We start from the raw sequence: 17,089 nt of genomic DNA, 5'->3' as shown, positions 1-17,089 counted from the left end.
TGAACCCAGGAACTGTCCTGAGCGGACAGCATGATCTGCTCCAGCTAGAGCTGCGACCGACTGCTCTCCCTCTGGATTGGGGACCCAGAAGCCCCGCTGCGCCGGGGCGGCGGGGGGAATCCGGAAGCAGCCCCCTGGCAGTTTGTTTTCTGGGCTCGGATATTAACCAGGGCTTTACCACTCCTCCTCCCGCAGCCTGCCGGCAGACGAGTCTGCAGGAGTCCCAGATGAAGACAGACGGGAAACTCCAGGGGAACGTGAGTAATGGAGGCTGGGGTTGGGGAGTGACAAGGCTGAAAATGGGGTGAGGGGGCTGAAGCTGGGGTAGCTGGACCGACCGGTGAGCGCAGATCCGGTCGCTTGTAGGGATGGAGGATGCAAAGCAACTGGATTTCCCAAGGGAGGCGCAAGGTGTTAGGGTCGAGGGGCGTGGGGGGGGCAGGGGGAGGTAGGGGGGAGGTTACATGTGATCAGTTGCAGTTTTGGGAAGCTGTCAGCAAAGAGCAGCTGGTCTCCTGCTGCGGTGATGCAAAGGAGGCCGGAAGCTGCATTACACAGTCAGCTGGTGTGTGAGTGGATGTGGGGCCGGGGGTGGGGACACCGCAGCCAGCCATATCCTCGCTAGTGACGGCCCCTCCGCTGAGGCCTGGTGGGGAGGGCAGAGATGGGGGCCGGCCAGGGCACCATGCCCTCCTTCTCCCCAGGATGCGCGTGTGGGGCAGGAGGCCAAGGTGGCTTTGTGTCAGCTGCTCCGTCCCTCACCCATTTCATCCCGCCGGGCTCAGCTGCCGTGGGGGGCAGGCCCACGCGTTGCTCCAAGGCAGGGGGTGCCAGGTACCGCACCGGGCCCCATCCGCCCGGCTCGTCGCCTCCCCCCCCAGCAAGCCGCCCGCCTTGTCTCGCCCCAGGATCTGCCCGCTCTCATCCTGGAGGCCATGAAGGAGCTGGAAGGCGCCAAGCTGCAGGTGCTGAAGAGGCTCCACATCTGGAAGCGGCAGCAGCAGCTGGCGGGGAACGGGGCTGTCTTCGAGGAGAACCTGGCTCCGCTCCAGAAGAGGTGAGCCCCAGAGGATGGGGGGGGCCGAGCCTCACAGCCTGGGGTGTGGCAGAGGGGTTTCTCCCCACTTCTTGGGGGCTCCAGAGGGGGCACAGATCCCCTCCTTCTCCCAGTTGCCGGCGGCCCCACTGGGATCCGAGCCCCTCTCTCTCCTGCCTGGGGGTGGGAAGGGCTCCTGGCTGGACTGGTCTCCGGCCATGGTGGTGGTAGGGCTGCGGGGGGGTCAAGCTGAGATGCAGAGAGATCAGCTGCCGCCTTTCTCCCAGAGCCCCTGGTCTGTTGGGCACTAGGTGGCGCTCCTGAGACAGGGTGGGATCCGTCGGCACAGACCAGACTCCGGCCCCAGCTCGGGGACGGTAGCTGGGCCGTCCTCGTCGGCTCAGACATGTCCCCTGCCCGGCTGCTTTTTCGGCAGGTGCGAGAATCTGGTGGACATTTATTTCCAGCTGCAGCAGCAGGTGGTGGCGGTCGGCGGGGAGCTGGGCTCCGACCTGCTCTCCCGGCTCCTGGAGCGGCTCAACACGGTGCTGAGTGCCCTGGTTGAAAGGTACTGCGGGGCAGGGGGGGCAGTAGCATGCCAGGGGGGCTGGACTTGATGACTTCCCCTGCTATAAGCACGAGACCCCACTCCTCTCCCAGAGCCAGGGATAGAACCCAGGAGTCCTGGCTGCCGGCCCCCTGCTCTAACCACGAGACCCCAGTCCTCTCCCAGAGCCAGGGATAGAACCCAGGAGTCCTGGCTGCCGGCCCCCTGCTCTAACCACGAGACCCCAGTCCTCTCCCAGAGCCAGGGATAGAACCCAGGAGTCCTGGCTGCCGGCCCCCTGCTCTAACCACGAGACCCCAGTCCTCTCCCAGAGCCAGGGATAGAACCCAGGCGTCCTGGGTCCCAGCTCCCTGCGCTAACCATCCAGTCTTGTTGCCTCCCCTGCCAGAAGGGCGAACGTGGCCCCAGCCCCATGCTCTAATCTGGCTCAGGTGGGACGAGGGGCTCGGAGCAGAACAGGGTGGGTTTGGGAGGTTGGGACAGTTCGGACCAGGGCGGGGTTAACATCTCAGCCTTGTGGGGACCCTGCTCCGGGGCCAGGACACCGGGAGCTTCAGTCTATCAGCTCCTGCGTCCGCACCGGTGTCAGTGGCTACTTCTGGCCAAGCTATGGGCAGCCCTTGACCCCCTTTCTGCCCCCACCCCAGCTCCTTCCTGGTGGAGAAGCAGCCCCCTCAGGTGCTTAAGACCCAGACCAAGTTCCAGGCCAGTGTACGTTTCCTGCTGGGCCCCCGGCTGCTCCAGCCCTCGGCGAAGCCCTTCGTGGTCAAAGCCGACATGGTGACAGAGAAGCAGGCCCGGGAGCTGGCCCTCGGCGGCTATGGCAACCCGCTCAGGTGAGCTGATCCTGCCTGGGTGGCGGGAGAGGGGAAAAACTCCTTCTCCCCGCCCCGCCCCCCCACTGTACGACCTGCCCCACCCTCCGGGGGCCATTAACCCCTCGCTGACCGCCCTCCCTCTCCCTGCTCCAGTGAAAACACGGGGGAGATCGTGCACAATACGGTCGCCCTGGAGATCAACTCCACCAGCGCCACGTCCTGCGCCACCTTCAAGAACATGGTGAGTCCGGCAGGGGTACCCCCCCTCCCCTCCCCCATGACGACAAGCCGGTGCTTGGGCCCAAGAGTCAACCAGGGCAGTTTGGGGGAAGGGAGAAGTAGCAGGGGGCTGTGGATTGGGACTGAGGGGCGTCAGCCAAGCTGAGATGAGGGGAGCCCAGGGCTGGGCTTGTGGAGGCTGCGGGTCGGGAGTGAGGGGCACCGGCAGAGCTGGGCGGGAGTCCAGGGCTGGGCTGGGCTGGGCTGGGCTAGCAGGGGGCTGTGGGTCAGGAGTGAGGGGCATGGTAGGGGGAGCCCAGGGCTGGGCTGGCAGGGGCTGTGGGTTGGGAGTGAGGGGCACCGGCAGAGCTGGGTGCCAGGAGCTCTGGTAACGCCAAGGGAAGGAGCTTGCGCCCCTTGCTGGGGGGACCCTGTCGCTGCAGGCCCTGGGGTGACTCTCTCTCTGTCCTGGCAGCTGCTGAAGAAGATCAAGCGCTGCGAACGCAAGGGCTCCGAGTCAGTAACGGAGGAGAAATGCGCCGCGCTCTTCAGCACCGATGTCACCTTGGGTCCCGGCAACCTGGCCTTCCACCTGCAGGTACCGGGCTGGTGTGCCGGGGGAGGGTGGCTCCCGGCTCCCTGTCCTGCCCCTGGACTCTGGCGGCGGGGGTGGGGGAGGGAGCAGAGCTGGGGGGTCCCCACCAGGACGCCTGGGTCCATTTGCATTGTGGGCCGGGAGTCGGGTCTGTTCCTCCGAGGCTGCTGGACACAGACCGACCCCGGGCTCTCGCCCCCAGCCGGCGTTGCCCAGTCTCACCACTGGGGGGTGCCGCTGAGCCCTACGGACCCCACCTGGGGCCTGTGCCTACCCCGGTGCCGGTTTGTGCTCCTGCTGGGCCGTCACCCAGCCTGATGCCATGGCTGGGGTGGGCATGGGGGTCCCATCCCGCCCCCCAGTGACGGGCCAGCGCTCCGTGCTCCCCCCTCCAGGCCCTGTCTCTGCCGATTGTGGTCATTGTGCACGGGAATCAAGACAACAATGCCAAGGCAACGGTCCTGTGGGACAACGCCTTCTCCGAGCTCGTGAGTGTGGGGAGCAGGGGGGCGTGGCGTCGGGGCTGCTTCAGCTGACTGTTGCCACAGCTGGGAGATGGGATGCTAGTGATTAGAGCAGTGGGGGCTGGGAGCTAGGACTCCTGGGTTCTTTACCCAGAACTGGGAAGGTAGTGGGCTCCGGTCGTTAGAGCAAAGGGGACAAGGAGTCAGGACTCTTGGGTTCTATCCCTAGCTTTGGGAGGGGAATCGCGTCTAGTGGTTAAAGCTGGGGGGCTGGGAACCAGGACTTCTGGGTTCACTCACTGATCTTGGCTGGGCTGCTCCCCACTAATGAATGAACAAGGAGGAGAGTTTAACTCCAAACTCGCTGGCTGCCAAGCGCTTGCGGGGTCTGGGCCAGTTGGTGCCCAGACGTGGCCACCCCGAGAGCATGGAACCCCAGCGGCCCGCCTCCTGGTATGGCAGGGGTCCGGGGCTGGTGCCTGACCCTCCCTCCATGCCCTGGGGCAGGAGCGGGTCCCATTCGTGGTGGCCGAGCGGGTACCCTGGGAGAAGATGTGCGAGACCCTCAACCTGCGGTTCATGGCGGAGGTGCAGACCAACAAGGGACTGCTGCCGGAGCATTACTTCTTCCTGGCCCAGAAAATCTTCAACAACAGCAGCGCCAGCCCCGAGGACTTCCACAACCGCAGCGTCTCCTGGGCCCAGTTCAACAAGGTGAGGGGCGGGGGTGGGCCAGGGCAGGCTGAGGGGGGGCAGGCTCTGCCCTTGGGGACCCAGCCTCACTCCCTCTCTCCGGCTGCTCACAGGAGATCCTGCCTGGCCGGGGATTCACCTTCTGGCAGTGGTTTGACGGGGTCCTCGACCTCACCAAGAGGTGCCTCAAAAGCTACTGGTCGGACAGGTGGGTGCCTCGGGGTTGCCCCGGTAAAGACTGAATGGGAGGGGACGTAGGGGTTCACCTCAAGAGTGGAAGACCCAAGGTAGAAGCCAAGCGTCCTGGCTCCCAGCCCCCTGCTCTATTAAGCACCGCTGCCCTCCTTGTACTGGGGACAGAATCCAGCCATCCTGATTCCCAGCTCCCCCCCCGCGTTAACCAAGAGACCCCACTCTCCTCCCAGAGCGAGGAATAGAACCCAGGCATCCTGACCCCCAGCCCCTCCCGTTTCCCTTGCCCAGTGAAATGGGAGGGGAGGGAGGCCAGAGAGGGCAGGTGGAGTTCAGCAGAGGTTACAGCTTGCTCTCTGGTCTGTCCATCCACCCATGTCATTCCCCCCGCCCCCAATTACCCCTCTCCCCCCCCAGGCTCATCGTCGGCTTCATCAGCAAGCAGTACGTCAGCAAGCTGCTGGGCCCGGAGTCCGACGGGACCTTCCTGCTGCGGTTCAGCGACTCGGAGATTGGCGGCATCACCATCGCCCACGTCATCCGCGGCAAGGACGGTAGGAGGGGGTGCCCCCTGCCCTGCCCCCCCGGCTCGGTGCTCGCTGGAGTTGGGGGGGGGGCATGAAGGGAGCAGGAGAGCTGAGCCCCAGGACAGGGGTAAGGGGCAGGGCCCCAGCCTGTGCTGCCCCCGGAGCACTGGGGCCCCCCCGCCCACTCTGAGCCGCCGCGCTGTGCCCCCCCCCAGGCTCCAGCCAGGTGGAGAACATCCAGCCCTTCTCCGCCAAGGACCTCCACATCCGCTCCCTGGGCGACCGCATCCGAGACCTGGGCCAGCTCCGAAACCTCTATCCCAACCAGCCCAAGGACCAGGTGTTTGGGAGCCACTACAACAGTGAGTGTCCAGGGGCCGCCCCGGTGCCCTGGGGCACCCCCGGGCACCTCCAGGGCCTTATCCGGGCTCCTGGCCCCCCTGCTGCTGTGGGGTCACCCCCTGCAACTGCAGCTGGGCCTATGGGATGGGTGACTGCAAAGCCATATCTGCCCCCGTCCCTTGTAGGCCCCCGAAAGGGGGCAAGATCAAATCCAGGCCTGGGCAACGTGCCCCGGCGGGGGCGATGGGGGCATTGCCACAGCGGATCGGCCCCGGGCCCCGTCGGCTTGGCATCCCGCCGGCAGGATCAGTGCAGCAGTGCCGGGCCCAGCCCCGAAACATAAAGCCCACAAGCGACTGGGTGGGCCGAGGAGGTCACGTGGCCCTCCCCACCCAAAGCTGAAGTCGCAGAGTGTGTCGACCGCCCCCCACCCCGCCCCGCTTCCCTGGGTTTGGCTCCCAGGAGTTTCAACTGCTGTTTCCTCCCGTAGAGGAGCAGATGGGGAAGGATGGCCGAGGCTATGTCTCCACTGCCATCAAGATGACGGTGGAAAGTGAAAGGTAGGTTGGGGAGGGCTGTGGGCAGCCTTGCCCCAGGCTGTGTGCCGCAGCTGTTCCCGGGGGCCCGGGGCCGGCCGCTGGTGGGAGACGCTCCGGGGAGGGTGGAGAGGAGCCAGTGGCTGGGGGGGGGGCCCTTGGGGGAGAGGGCAGGAAGTGGCGGAGTGAGGGTGGGGCCTTGGGGGAAGGGGCGGAGTGGGGGCAGAGCCAGGGTGGAGCATGTACCAAAGTCTCTGCCTGTGCCCCCCGAGGCCCTGACAGCCCCTCTCGCTGCCCGTCTCTCTGCCCCCCCCCCGTCGTGCCACTCCCATGAACGGTGGTGATGTGTCTCCACAGGGATCAGAAGCTGGCCCCCCAGGAGTCTCCCCAAGCTGTCCCACCCCCCGCCCCTACGAATATATACAGCTTGCCGGGGCAACCGCCCGAGCAGCCCATGGACCACCTGCACCTGCCTGACATGCGGTAAGATCCCAGCGCCCACCCTGCTGCTTTCAATAAGTGCCCGGTCGCTATGTCAGCCCCAGGAGCAGGGGCCAGCAGGTCGGGCTGCCGTTTCATGCCCACGGGTTGGATGAAGCCAGCCAAGCTTGTGCCAAGAGGGGACCCAAGCCAGGTGTTAACCCCAGATGGCCGCGGGCGAGAGACCAGCGCCCTGCGGCATCCAGCCCCAGAGGCTGTGGTTCAGCCTGTGCCCCCCGCTGCTGGGTCGCTCCCTGGGGCAATTAGAGCAGCCCCAGGGCTGCTCTAACTTAGGCTCTTTGACCTAGGCATGTGGAGAATAACCATAATGCTGTGTGCTCCAGCCATGCCCCCTACGCTGGGGGGTTGTTGCCGGAGTGGCCTGGGGGGGGGGCCCTGAGACTCTGACCCAGTGCTAAGGCCGTGTGCATCTGTGTTTGCTGCCAGCTCTTCTGCGTTCCCTGCCCAGATGGTCCTGCCCCAGTTCCACGCCCCCGAGGAGGCCAGCATGAGCATGGGCATCCCCAGTGCCTCTCCTTTCCACAGGTAGGTGCCGTGCCGCCCACACCAGGCTCTGGGGTGCAGTGGGCCGCTCCGCACGCAGCGGGCCGGGCTGCTCAGGGGAGGAGGGGGCGGTGCCGATTTGGGCTGCGTAGGGCATGGGCGGCAGATGCCGGCGGGACCAGGCAAGGCCGGCATAGCTCTGTGTCTTCCTGTAGGGACAACAGAGTCCGTGTGCAATGTACGAGAGAAACCAGGGCCAATGCACCTGCTCCGGCAGCTTCTCCAGGCCAGCCTGATGCTCCTCCATCCACTCAAGCCTCTTAGAGGGGAAAAACCCCAAATCCTAGTTCCCTGCCCTGCCCTCAGCCAGCCAGACCCAGCCCTGGGGTTATCAAAGGCCCCATGCCCCATTCCCCGCCCCCGAGCCAGACAGTCCCCCACCCTGGTGGTGCTGGACGGGAGCTGGTGCCCCTGTTGGGAAAGGCCCCAGGCCACATTTCCCCCTGCCCCAAGCCAGCCAATCCCTGCCCTGGGGCCAGATGGGAGCTGATGCCCCCTCGAGGGGAAAGGCCCCGTGCCCCGTTCCCCACCCCGAGCCAGCCAGTACAGCTTGCAGCGAGGGAGGGCTTGACCCCCCGGGCAGGGTTTCACTCTAGGACCTTTCAGGGGCATTTGCTGAGGGGGCAGTGGTGTCGCCCGGTCCCCAGAGAGCAAGGGGTTAATCTTGCCTTACCCGCCTCCTGCACCCCTTTACAAACTCCCCGTTTTTGTCCTTGCCGCAGCCCCCCGACGCTCCTCCCAGCGCCCGTGAGCACCCCGGCCACCGCGCTGCCCCTCGGCCCCAACGTCGCCTTCAGCTGCCAGCCTCTGTCGCCGTAAGACAACCGGCCCCCGCCTCTGCCAGCCCCCTGCTGGGAGAGCCCCCTAGACCAGCCCTGCCCCAGAGTCCCCCCGCCCTGGGGCCACCAGGGAGCTGGCGCCCCCTAGAGGCAAAAGGCCCGTCCCATTCCCCACCTCCCTGAGCCATCCAATCCCTGCCCCGGGGCCAGATCGGAGCCAGCGCCCCCTACAGGTGAAAGGCCCTGGGTCTCCTTCCCCACCCTGGGGTCAGCTGGGAGCTGGCACCCCCTAGAGGGGAAAGGCCCTGTGTCCCGTTCTCTCCCACCCAGCCCCGAGCCTGCAAGTCCCCCACATCTCCCCCGGCTCCCTCTCACCGGCTGCTCCGTGCCCCGCAGGGATTTGCTGCCCTACGGGTACTTGCCAGAGGACCTCATCCTGGACGACCTGTCTCCCGACCCCATGGACGAGGAGATGCCGGAAATCACCCCCTTCTCGCCCGCTCGCCATATCTCGCCCTTCAGGCCCCTCCTGCCGGCCCCTCCCCAGCTGTTGGCGACGAGGTAAGTGCCCCCGGAGGCGCGGGGAGGGTGGGACAGGGGGCTGGGCCGTGGCTGCCTTCCCAACGCACATCCTGTTCTCTTCCTGGCCAGTTTGGGCAACAACGTGGACTTGCCCTCGGAGGATGAGATCACCCAGCTCTTGTACGAGGCCCAGATGGAGGAGGGGCTCCAGCCCCCCAGCTACAGCGACCCCATGGCCAACCCCAGCTGGTGACCTCGCTGCAGGGGTGCCCCCTGCTGGACACTTTGGAGAATGGCGCCCATCCAGGAGAGACGTGCAAAGGGGCTGGGGTGGTCTCAGCTGGGACTCTCGGGGCCTGGCCCAGACGGACTGGAGTCTGGGGCTGAGCTGCGCTTGGGGGCTTTGCTAGGTGTGGGGGAGCGGTGTGGCACTTGGGAGCCATCACTGCCCCCCCCATCACTGCCTTGTGTTAGCCATGTACAAACGCCGCACCATGGAACACGCTGAACCCCCCGCAACCCCGTCCTGGGGCTGGCAAGCACAGCAGCAGGGGCAGCCCCCCTTTTCCCCACCCCCAGCTGGGCAGCTGTGGAGTGGGAAAGGACCACACACTGGAAGAGGGGCTCTGGGAGGCCTGGATTTCAGCCTGGGAGGGGGGGCATGTTGTGGGGGTGCTGATTCCCCCCACGGAGGGGGAGGGGCAAGGGGTGCCCAGTGGCAGGGGGTGAGCTCTGGCTGGCTGTGTGCCCCCCCCCCGCCCCATCTCTGCAGCCTGTGGAAGGCCATGGGCATGAGCAGCCGGGGCTGGGGGGAGCAGCCAGACCTCCCTTCCCCCAGTGAGGTCTGACTCCCTCTGGGCCTGGGTAGCACCCTTAGGGATCAACACGCCCCCCCCAGCTTGCCCCTTGCTTTGGACCCCACATGAGGGGCCCCCTGTGGCTGGTCGCCTGTGATCAGAGAGGACCCCAGCGGTGCAATGGGCCAGGCAGAGCGGGGAGAGACACGCAGCAGACGCCCCCTACCCTCTTCTCCAGAGCTGGGGGGGCAGAACCAGGGCCCTGGTGGAGGAGCAGGGGTGGGCAGGGGAAAGGCTCAGCGGGGGCTGGGCGCTGGTTTAAAGGGCCTGTACCTCACCGCTATCCTTCCCTGCCCACCCCCTGCTGGGGGCCTGACCCTCCTCCCTCTCAATTCACAGGCCCTGCCCAGGGTCCGGCCTAAAGGCCCCAGCCTGGCCGAGGATAGAGCTGGATGTTGGCCTGCTCCATGTGCCCCAAGAGGGATGCTACTAAATGCTATAGAAAGAGATTCTGCCTCAGTTTCCCCACCACCACCCACAGGCCCCTGCTAGCCCTGCCCTGAGCTCCCCCCACCCCTAGCTCTGCTGGTGCCCCTCACTCCTGACCCGCAGCCCCCTGCTAGCCCAGCTCTGGGCTCCCCGCCCCCCCAGCTCGGCCAGTGCCCCTCACTCCTAACCCGCAGCCCCCTGCTAGCCCAGCCCTGCCCCCCACCTTTGCTGCCGCCCCTCTTCTATTGCACCCTGTGCTCTGCCGCCCACCCCACCACCACCTCGCAGTTGGGGAGCGGGGAGGAGATTAAGCCATAAAATAAAGTTTTATTCCAAAATAACAAAATAAATAATCTACTGTACACGTTGCAAAGGAAAAGTCACTAATGCTCTAAGCCCTCGGCCTACGGGAGCGTGAACGGGTCTCAAACCAGTGCTGCTAGGAACTGGGGAGGGGTGCGTCACCAGCAGGGGCTCCAAAGTGCAGCCTGCCCCCCTCCAGCGAGTCACAGGGAGGGGAACAGCCTCCTGTGGAATATGCGGGGGGCAGTGACACTGGTTCTGAGGGGACCCTCCCCCATCATTCCCTGGTGCCCCCTGCTCTATAGCTGGGCCGTTGTGCCAGCCAGGTGGCTTTTTAATCTGTTCTGCCACCCCTGTGATGGTGACATGGGGGGGGTACCCTGATTGTCCCTTTAAATCCCCCCCCTTCCCAATGCCCTCCATGCTGGGGGCTGGGGCAGGGTTCCTGGTTGGGGGGGTGGAATTGTCTACCCTGTGCTGTGTGCAAACAGCCAGCACCGGAGTCCCTGGGCTGGGGATACAGCTGATGCTGGGTGTGTTATGCGGGGGGGGGGGGGGTTGGTGCTGGTGTGCAAAAGACAGCACGTTCCCCCCTCCCCAGCCCAGCGGGAGTGGTCGTCTGGGCGAGGCAGGAGCAGGGACGGGGTTAGATTTGGTGGGGGGAGGGGGTCTTGCAGCCTGGGACGATCGCCTCTGTTCAGACACCACTGGGCCGGTGAATTTGGGGTGGGAGATGCGGAGTGGTGGGGCAGTGGTGGAAGGGGAAATTTTTTGGGGGAGGTGGGGTGCCCTTAGGACTGGAAGGTAAGGCCTGGCTTAGCCTCCCTGCCCGCAGCCCCGGCCCATCACCCACAGTCCGGCAGGTTGGTTCCCCTTCATTGCTCCTGGGGGAGGCTAGGCCAGACCCTCGGAACTCAAACCTCCTCCTAGCCCCCCAGGATCACGTCCGGGCCCCTTCAGCCCCCCTTGGTCTTGTGCTTTGCCTGCAACAGCTCTTCCCTCTTCCTGGGGTCCCCCCCAGCTCCTTTCTTCTCCCTGCCTCTTGGGGGGGGGGGGTGTAGGTCACCCCCCCCTTAAAACATCCAGGAACTGAAGAGTTAAAGTTCACATCACCCCCGTGGTGGGGGAAAGGGGAGCTGGCTAGGGGGAAAACCCAGGGCTAAAGCAGCCAGCTGTGAGGGCAGGGGGCGGCTTTGGAGGGGGCGGCTGCAGGGGGCTGGAGCTCCAGGCCGTCTGGTGGCAGTCGGAACGTGACCAGCTGGTTACATTAACCGCACTGCGCCTTCCCTGCGGGCACGGGCGGGCACAGACCCTCCCTTCTCCCTGGGCACGGAGATATTGCTGTGGTGGCCAGCTGTGGCCAGCCTCCCGGTGCCCACGGGCATTGGGCCCCCAGGCCTGGCTCTCTGGGGGGCAGACGGGGAGGGGATGCTCCGGCTCCAGGAGAGACCACCAGTTCTCCCCTGCCCCAGTCCTGTGGTTATTGCTTGGTTAGTGGAGGGGGGGAGCCGCTGTAGGCCCCACACCCCAACCAGGGGGGCTTCCGCAGCTCACTGCCGGCTGGTCTCCGGCTCCACCTTGATGCTGCTCCGGCGGGACTCGGCCTGGGCCGGGGGGCCCCCCTCCACCAGCCCGTCCTCGAACTCTGCAGGGAGACAGGGCCAGGGTCAGCCTGAGGGCCCCGTCCCCTCGGGCAACTGCCCCCAGGATCGACCCCCCCTGGAGCAGCTTTCTCTGGAGGAAACACCCTCCCTCCACCCCCACAGGTTCCACTGGGGTTCCCAGGACGTCAGCCGCCCCCGTCCGCCCCCCCCCGCCCCCGCTTCCTTCCTCTCCTGTCTGGGCGGGCGGACGGGGGGGGGTGGAATTTCCACAATTGTTTCTTTTTTCCATTCAGTAACTGGTGAGACGAAGAGCAAACAACAGAGCTGGGCCCGGGCCCCCCAGCTCCACCGGTGCCCCCCACTCCTGACCCGCAGCCCCTGCTAGCCCAGCCCTGGGCTCCCCACCTCTGAGCCCCAAGCACACCTGGTCTCTCCAGGGCTGCATAGTCCTGAGCTGGCTGGGTATAAACCCTGGGCGGGGCTGACCCTCTTCCCCCCACCCCCAGCCTTGCACCACCCCAAGGAGCCTTCCCCACCCCCGCTATCCCACCTCTGACCTCCTGGGCGCAGACCCCATGACCCTCTTTCACCCCTCCCGGGAGCGGGGCTGGTGGGGGCAGCTCACCTGGGCCTGGGGTCTTGCCCGGCAGACAGGGGCTGAGGTGCCCGACCCGCTCATGGGACACTAGCCGGGCCAGGCGCAGCCCCTCGTCCATCAGCGTCTGCTGCAGGATGTGACGGCTCCAGAGCCCGTGGGGGGGAAGGCTGAGGGGCAGGTCGGGGGCTGCACTGGGGGGCGGCGTGAGGCGGGGGCAGGATCCCGCGGCTGCAGAGAGAGAGAGAGAGAGAAACACGTGTCAGTGGGGGGCTGGGTCAGGGGGCCCCATGGCGGGGGAGGAGTCAGATAGGTGCCAGGGGGTGCAGTTTCTGCCTCCCCATAGTAGCTATGGGGGGATAGATGCATGGGCACCCTGCCCCCCACACCCCATAACGCAAGGGCTGTCTGCGTCCTGCCCTGGGTCTGGGCGAGTGCCCTTGCCTGGGGAAGGTCTCTGTGGGGCTGACGGGGTTAATCAGTACAAAGCCCCCACCCCCCAGCCACGCTCCCCACTCACCCTGCAGATGCCCATCCAGGCTCTCTCCCGACAGGCTGGCCGCGTCCTCCTCCAGGCTGGCTCGGTACGGGGGGGCGTAGGACTCCGACCCCCCTGGCAGCTGCAGGAGCTCGGGGCGGCTCTGCTCACCCACCTGCGGGGCGAGGGGGCGGTTAGAGCGGCGGGTGCTGGGGGGGGGTCCGAGCTCACGCAGCGCCGCCGGGTCTGCAGGCCCAGGGAGCCGGGATGGGGGGGAGCCGGCCCCAGCCCACGTGGGCACAGGCCACGCTGTCCTGAGGGCAATGCACCGAGACGGCTTGGGGCCCCGGCTGGGCCTGGGGCAGGATGGCACCGTGGGCTGGGAATCCCCCAGCAGGCAGCTCAGAGCCTGGGGCAGACCCTGGCGAAGAAGGGTGACACCCACCTCCCCAGTGCCAGCTCCTCTCCCTCGCCCGCTGTTCCTGCGCCCCCAAAGCCAGCTGTCGTCCCCCGTGCCTGGCGCTCAGCCGCACGTAGCCCAGCGGCACCCCCGGGACACAGGCACGGGCGTCCACCCGCCCAGCACCCACCTCCTGCTTCAGCTTCTTGGGCTGCGCGGCTCCGCTCTCGTCCGGATGCGACCTGCACGGAAGCAGCAGGACAAGCAGAGTCAGGGGCCGGGCGGCACCGCCGGGAGCCCCCTTGGGGCAGGAGGGCTCAGACCCCAGCTCGAGGGGCAGGCAGAGACCCCGCAGCCCGGGGCTGGGGGGTACCGGAGCCGACGGGCCACAGCGCTGTTCCAATGCCGGGATTCCTCTGGCTCGGCCACCCATCGCTCCCTCGGGGGCGGGAGGGAGGGACCAGCCCCGGGGCCGGAGCCGGCTCATCCAGGGCGAGGCGGGGGTTGCAACCCAGCACCCATGGCCTCTCCTGGGCACCTCTCAGCCTCGTCCCAGGGGCGCCTCTGATGTTGCTCTCCCCGGGACGCGGTGGCTCAGATGGAAAATGACCAAAGCGAAAGAGGAACTCGGGGGCCGGGCTGCAGGGCAGGTGGGCGGCTGGCTCGGGGGGTGGGGGGGGCGGGGGCAGAGGGGAGAAAGAGGAGGCTGAGGAAGGCGGCTTCCAATGCCCCCCCTCCCCCCAAGAGGGAGTGGGCAGGGCAGCTCCGCTGGGCACTGGGGGCAGGAATCTGCAGCAGCCTCCCCGCAGCCTGGTGTCCCCTGTGCCCAGCTCCTTGCCCCACTGCCCTCCCCCGGGCCCCACCCCACTCCTCTGCACCCCACTACCCTCCCTGCTGGCCCCACCCCACGCTCTGCTCCCCCCCGCCTGGCCCAGGGGCCCCACGGGAGGGGCCCAGCTCACCTGGCTCCCTTGAGCGAGGACAGATAGGTGCTTTCCCGGGCCACCTGGCGCGACAGGGAGAACAGCTCCACCCGGCGCAGCAGCAGCGTGTGGTCACGCAGGCAGAACTGAGCCGCTGCCTCGTTGATGGTCAGCTGCGGGGCCCGAGAGGGAGGCCGTTAGCGTGGGAGCCGAGACTCGGGCCCCGGGAGGGGCCCCAGGAGCCGAGACACCACGGGGAGGGGCAGAGAGACAGGAACGGGGCAGAGACGGGCCAAAGGCAAGATAAAAGGATCCAGGGATGGATACATAGAGGGAGGGCCGGCAAGACGCCAGGAATAGAACCCAGGCGTCCTGGCTGCCAGCCCCCGCTGCTCTCACCACTGTCCACGGACTGCTGCAGTCAGATACAGGATTCCCCTTCCCGAGCCATCCCACCCCAGAGGTGGCTGCATTTGGGGGCGGGGGGGGTCTGGGCAAGGGCTCCCCTGTGGCCCCCATTGCTGCCAAGCCCCCCTCCCCAGTGGTGTGCACTGCCCGCGGCCATTGCCCCGCCCCCGTGGCTCACCTCATGCAGCGTGAGCGGCTTGCCGTCGCGGCGCCGGGCCTCGCCCCGCCCGTAGATGGCGCTGTGCCGCCGGATCTCCTCCTCCTTGCGCCGGTCCCCGTCGCCCAGCTGGAAGATGTGCCCGACCGCCTTGGCCAGCTTCTTGTTGAGCTTCAGGAGGGCACGCAGCTCGGGCTCGCCCCCCCGCGGGCAGCTCTGCAGCAGCCGCTCCACGCTCTCCGCCACCGTCCGCGCCAGCTCCGGGTCCAGCTGCTCCGGGGCCGGCTCCCCCCCTGCCCCCGGCGAGAAGGGGGGCGGCCCCCCGTCCTCCTCTGCACCGCCCCCCTCCGACTCCGGGGTGCTCCGCCCCGGCCACTGCGGGGCGGGCAGGGGGGAGAGCTTCTCCCCCGGCTCTGAGGGGCTGCGGGCGGGCGGCGTGGCCAGCCCGCTGCCCCCCTTGCCCGCGGCCTCGCCGGGGCTGGCGTGTCCGTTGCTGAGCGACTTGCGCCCACCGGTCTCGGAGATCTTGAAGAGGGGGATGCTGCTGACGGGCAGGGAGGCCATGGGCTGGCTGAAGAGGCCGGGGTTGGAGGCCCACTCCCGCAAGGCCTTCTGGAGGCGCCGGACGTGCAGGGGCTTGGTGGCCATGCCGACCAGCGCCATGATCTCCAGGAACTCCTCCTCGCCCGCCTCACACAGCTGCTGCACGTCGTCCCCGCCCTGCTGGATGAAGGTCTCGTAGTAGGAGAGCAGGTTGGCCCGCTGCAACACCCGGTACAGCTGCAGCTCGCCCAGGGTGCGGGGCAGGGCCATGGCGTGGGGCAGGCCTGTGGGGGGAGGGGGAGAGGAGGCGTCAGTGCCAGGACAGGGCATGGGGGAGGTGAATGGAGACCCAGCCACCACCCCGAGTTCACCACAGCTGGGAGAGTCGGGGTCCCCGACCCAGCCCTCGGGAGAGGGAAGGGCACCAGCCGGTGTATGGTAAGAGCCTGGGGCACTGTACCAACCTCCCAGCACCCTGACCTCCCGGCACTGCACGACTGCACCCCCCACTGCACTACACACTGCACCCCCAGCCTCCCTGCACTGCACCCAGCACCCAGACCTCCCGGCACTGCACGGCTGCACCCCCACTGCACTACACACTGCACCCCCAACCTCCCTGCACTGCACCCAGCACCCAGACCTCCCGGCACTGCATGGCTGCACCCCCCACTGCACCCAGCCAGCCCCCCACACTACACCCAGCACCTCCTTCACACTCTCCCAGTGTAACCCAGACCCCACTAAGTGGCACCCCCGTGCCCGCACAGAGAATCCTGCCTTTGTTTCCCGCGGGCTCCGGGGAGATGTCCATGGATTCAGGGCAACGGGCATGCTTGGTGCAGCGTTTTGGGGGCTCCTCTAGTGATCAGCACCGCTCCCCTCCCCCGGCACACAGGCCTTGGGAGCTCAGCTGGACTCCTCCGAATCCGGCACCTTTGCAGCCCCCGGAGCCAGAGCAGTTGGCAACTGGCTCTTGGAGATCCCGATCGGCAGGATCTCCCCTCCCCCACCAGTCCCACTACAGTGCAATGGGGGGGGGTCTCTCTCCTTCAGCCAAGAGAAGGCCCCCAGCGGCAGCGGCGGGCCCCAGACAGGTGGGCACAAGGCTGGAAGGGTCACCCCACCACCCACGGGGGGGGGGGGGTTGCCTGGGATACGCCCCCTGCACCCAGCCTCTTCCCCCCCAGGGGACAATGCCCCACATAGGGTGCTGCCCTGGCACCCCAACCGCTATGGCGCTGGGGCTGTATGGCAGGGATGTGCCAATGCGGGGCGGGGTCCCCAGCTCCATCCCTGAATGGGGAAGGAAGGAACCACCCCAGGGACTCCCCCATCCACGTTCCCCAGCATCCCATCAGGAAGCTTTGAGCAGCAACGTGGGGGGCACTGTCCTGAGATTCCCCCCCCCCCCAGCCTGACTTTGGAGCGGGGCAGCCAGCCCCCCAGGAGACGTCTCAGCACCTGGAGAGTGAGGGGCAAATATGGCACCAGGCCATGGGGGGGATGGGGCAACAGCTTCCACGACCTCCCGGATTCCGGGAGACCTCCATGGTCCATTGTCAGGGAAACCAGACACCGCCCCCCCATGCCATCCTGTGTCCCTCCTGCCCCAGGCTTCCCTCCCCAGTACCAGACCCAGCTCCCCACTCTCTGGCCTCCGCCCCCCCCAGCCCGGACTCCCCACTCCCGCAGCGCCAGCCCAAGCGCCTCCTGCCCCCAGGCTTCTGCCCCATGCCAAACCCCTGCCCCCCAACTCTCCCTGCTGCAGCAGCCCCTCAGCACTAGCCCCCCACGCCAGCCACCGACCCAGCACTAATCCCCCACCCCAGCTCCCCCCGCACCAGCCCCCCACCTACCCAGCTCCCTGTCATGCCAGCCCCCCGCCCAGCTCTCCCCATCATGCCAGCCCAGCCGCCCCCCCAGCTCTCCCCGCCGTGCCAGCCCCCCTCGCTTACTGGCCTGGCTGGAGCCGCGCCCCGCCGCTCTCGCTCCCAACTCCCCGGCGCCTGGCTCGCCCCGCCCGGGCATGCACGGCGGCGGGGGCCGGGGCCGGG

The 17,089-nt window shown here is 67.3% G+C and overlaps 2 protein-coding genes across 7 annotated transcripts in view; one reads left to right on the top strand and one right to left on the bottom strand.

Moving 5' to 3' along the window:
• The window catches only part of STAT6 (signal transducer and activator of transcription 6), a 23,295-nt gene extending 13,312 nt beyond the window's left edge, over positions 1 to 9,983 (top strand). For 4 of the 5 annotated variants that reach the window (XM_084610702.1, XM_084610701.1, XM_084610704.1 and 1 more), the window contains 17 exons: positions 196 to 257; positions 909 to 1,057; positions 1,473 to 1,604; positions 2,252 to 2,440; positions 2,576 to 2,663; positions 3,117 to 3,239; positions 3,632 to 3,724; positions 4,208 to 4,414; positions 4,507 to 4,601; positions 5,003 to 5,139; positions 5,328 to 5,474; positions 5,945 to 6,014; positions 6,348 to 6,473; positions 6,918 to 7,016; positions 7,757 to 7,849; positions 8,210 to 8,374; positions 8,465 to 9,983. In XM_084610702.1, the coding sequence (XP_084466828.1) occupies positions 196 to 257; positions 909 to 1,057; positions 1,473 to 1,604; positions 2,252 to 2,440; positions 2,576 to 2,663; positions 3,117 to 3,239; positions 3,632 to 3,724; positions 4,208 to 4,414; positions 4,507 to 4,601; positions 5,003 to 5,139; positions 5,328 to 5,474; positions 5,945 to 6,014; positions 6,348 to 6,473; positions 6,918 to 7,016; positions 7,757 to 7,849; positions 8,210 to 8,374; positions 8,465 to 8,588 (2,099 nt within the window). In that variant the 3' untranslated portion in view covers positions 8,589 to 9,983. The remainder of the gene's footprint in view (positions 1 to 195; positions 258 to 908; positions 1,058 to 1,472; positions 1,605 to 2,251; positions 2,441 to 2,575; positions 2,664 to 3,116; positions 3,240 to 3,631; positions 3,725 to 4,207; positions 4,415 to 4,506; positions 4,602 to 5,002; positions 5,140 to 5,327; positions 5,475 to 5,944; positions 6,015 to 6,347; positions 6,474 to 6,917; positions 7,017 to 7,756; positions 7,850 to 8,209; positions 8,375 to 8,464) is intronic. The other variant, XM_084610705.1, reaches the window with a different exon arrangement.
• On the bottom strand, positions 9,929 to 17,089 carry NAB2 (NGFI-A binding protein 2). Of its 2 annotated transcripts, none has more exons than XM_084610706.1 (7): positions 16,991 to 17,089; positions 14,511 to 15,316; positions 13,964 to 14,097; positions 13,192 to 13,243; positions 12,644 to 12,776; positions 12,154 to 12,354; positions 9,929 to 11,569 (listed from the first exon to the last, which is right to left on the bottom strand). In XM_084610706.1, exons 1-7 carry the CDS (start codon positions 17,061 to 17,063, stop codon positions 11,475 to 11,477), a joined length of 1,494 nt encoding a protein of 497 aa, XP_084466832.1. In that variant the 5' UTR covers positions 17,064 to 17,089; the 3' UTR covers positions 9,929 to 11,474. The 2 variants fall into 2 exon arrangements, with proteins under 2 accessions (XP_084466832.1, XP_084466833.1); XM_084610707.1 differs by having other exon boundaries at positions 16,995 to 17,064.

Source organism: Lepidochelys olivacea, assembly GCF_965140295.1.
Source record: "Lepidochelys olivacea isolate rLepOli2 genome assembly, chromosome: 20".
NCBI lineage: Eukaryota > Metazoa > Chordata > Testudines > Cheloniidae > Lepidochelys > Lepidochelys olivacea.
This window is presented reverse-complemented; position numbering and strand designations above follow the sequence as displayed.

Bases quoted from the DNA above. Each gene is read 5' to 3' on its own strand.
- NAB2 (XM_084610706.1), bottom strand. From the start codon at position 17,063: ATGCCCGGGCGGGGCGAGCCAGGCGCCGGGGAGTTGGGAGCGAGAGCG. The intron at 15,317-16,990 runs GTAAGCGAGGGG...CTCCCCCCACAG, and splicing joins GCGCGGCTCCAGCCAGGCCA to GCCTGCCCCACGCCATGGCC. The intron at 13,244-13,963 runs GTGAGCTGGGCC...GCTTCCGTGCAG, and splicing joins TCCTCGCTCAAGGGAGCCAG to GTCGCATCCGGACGAGAGCG.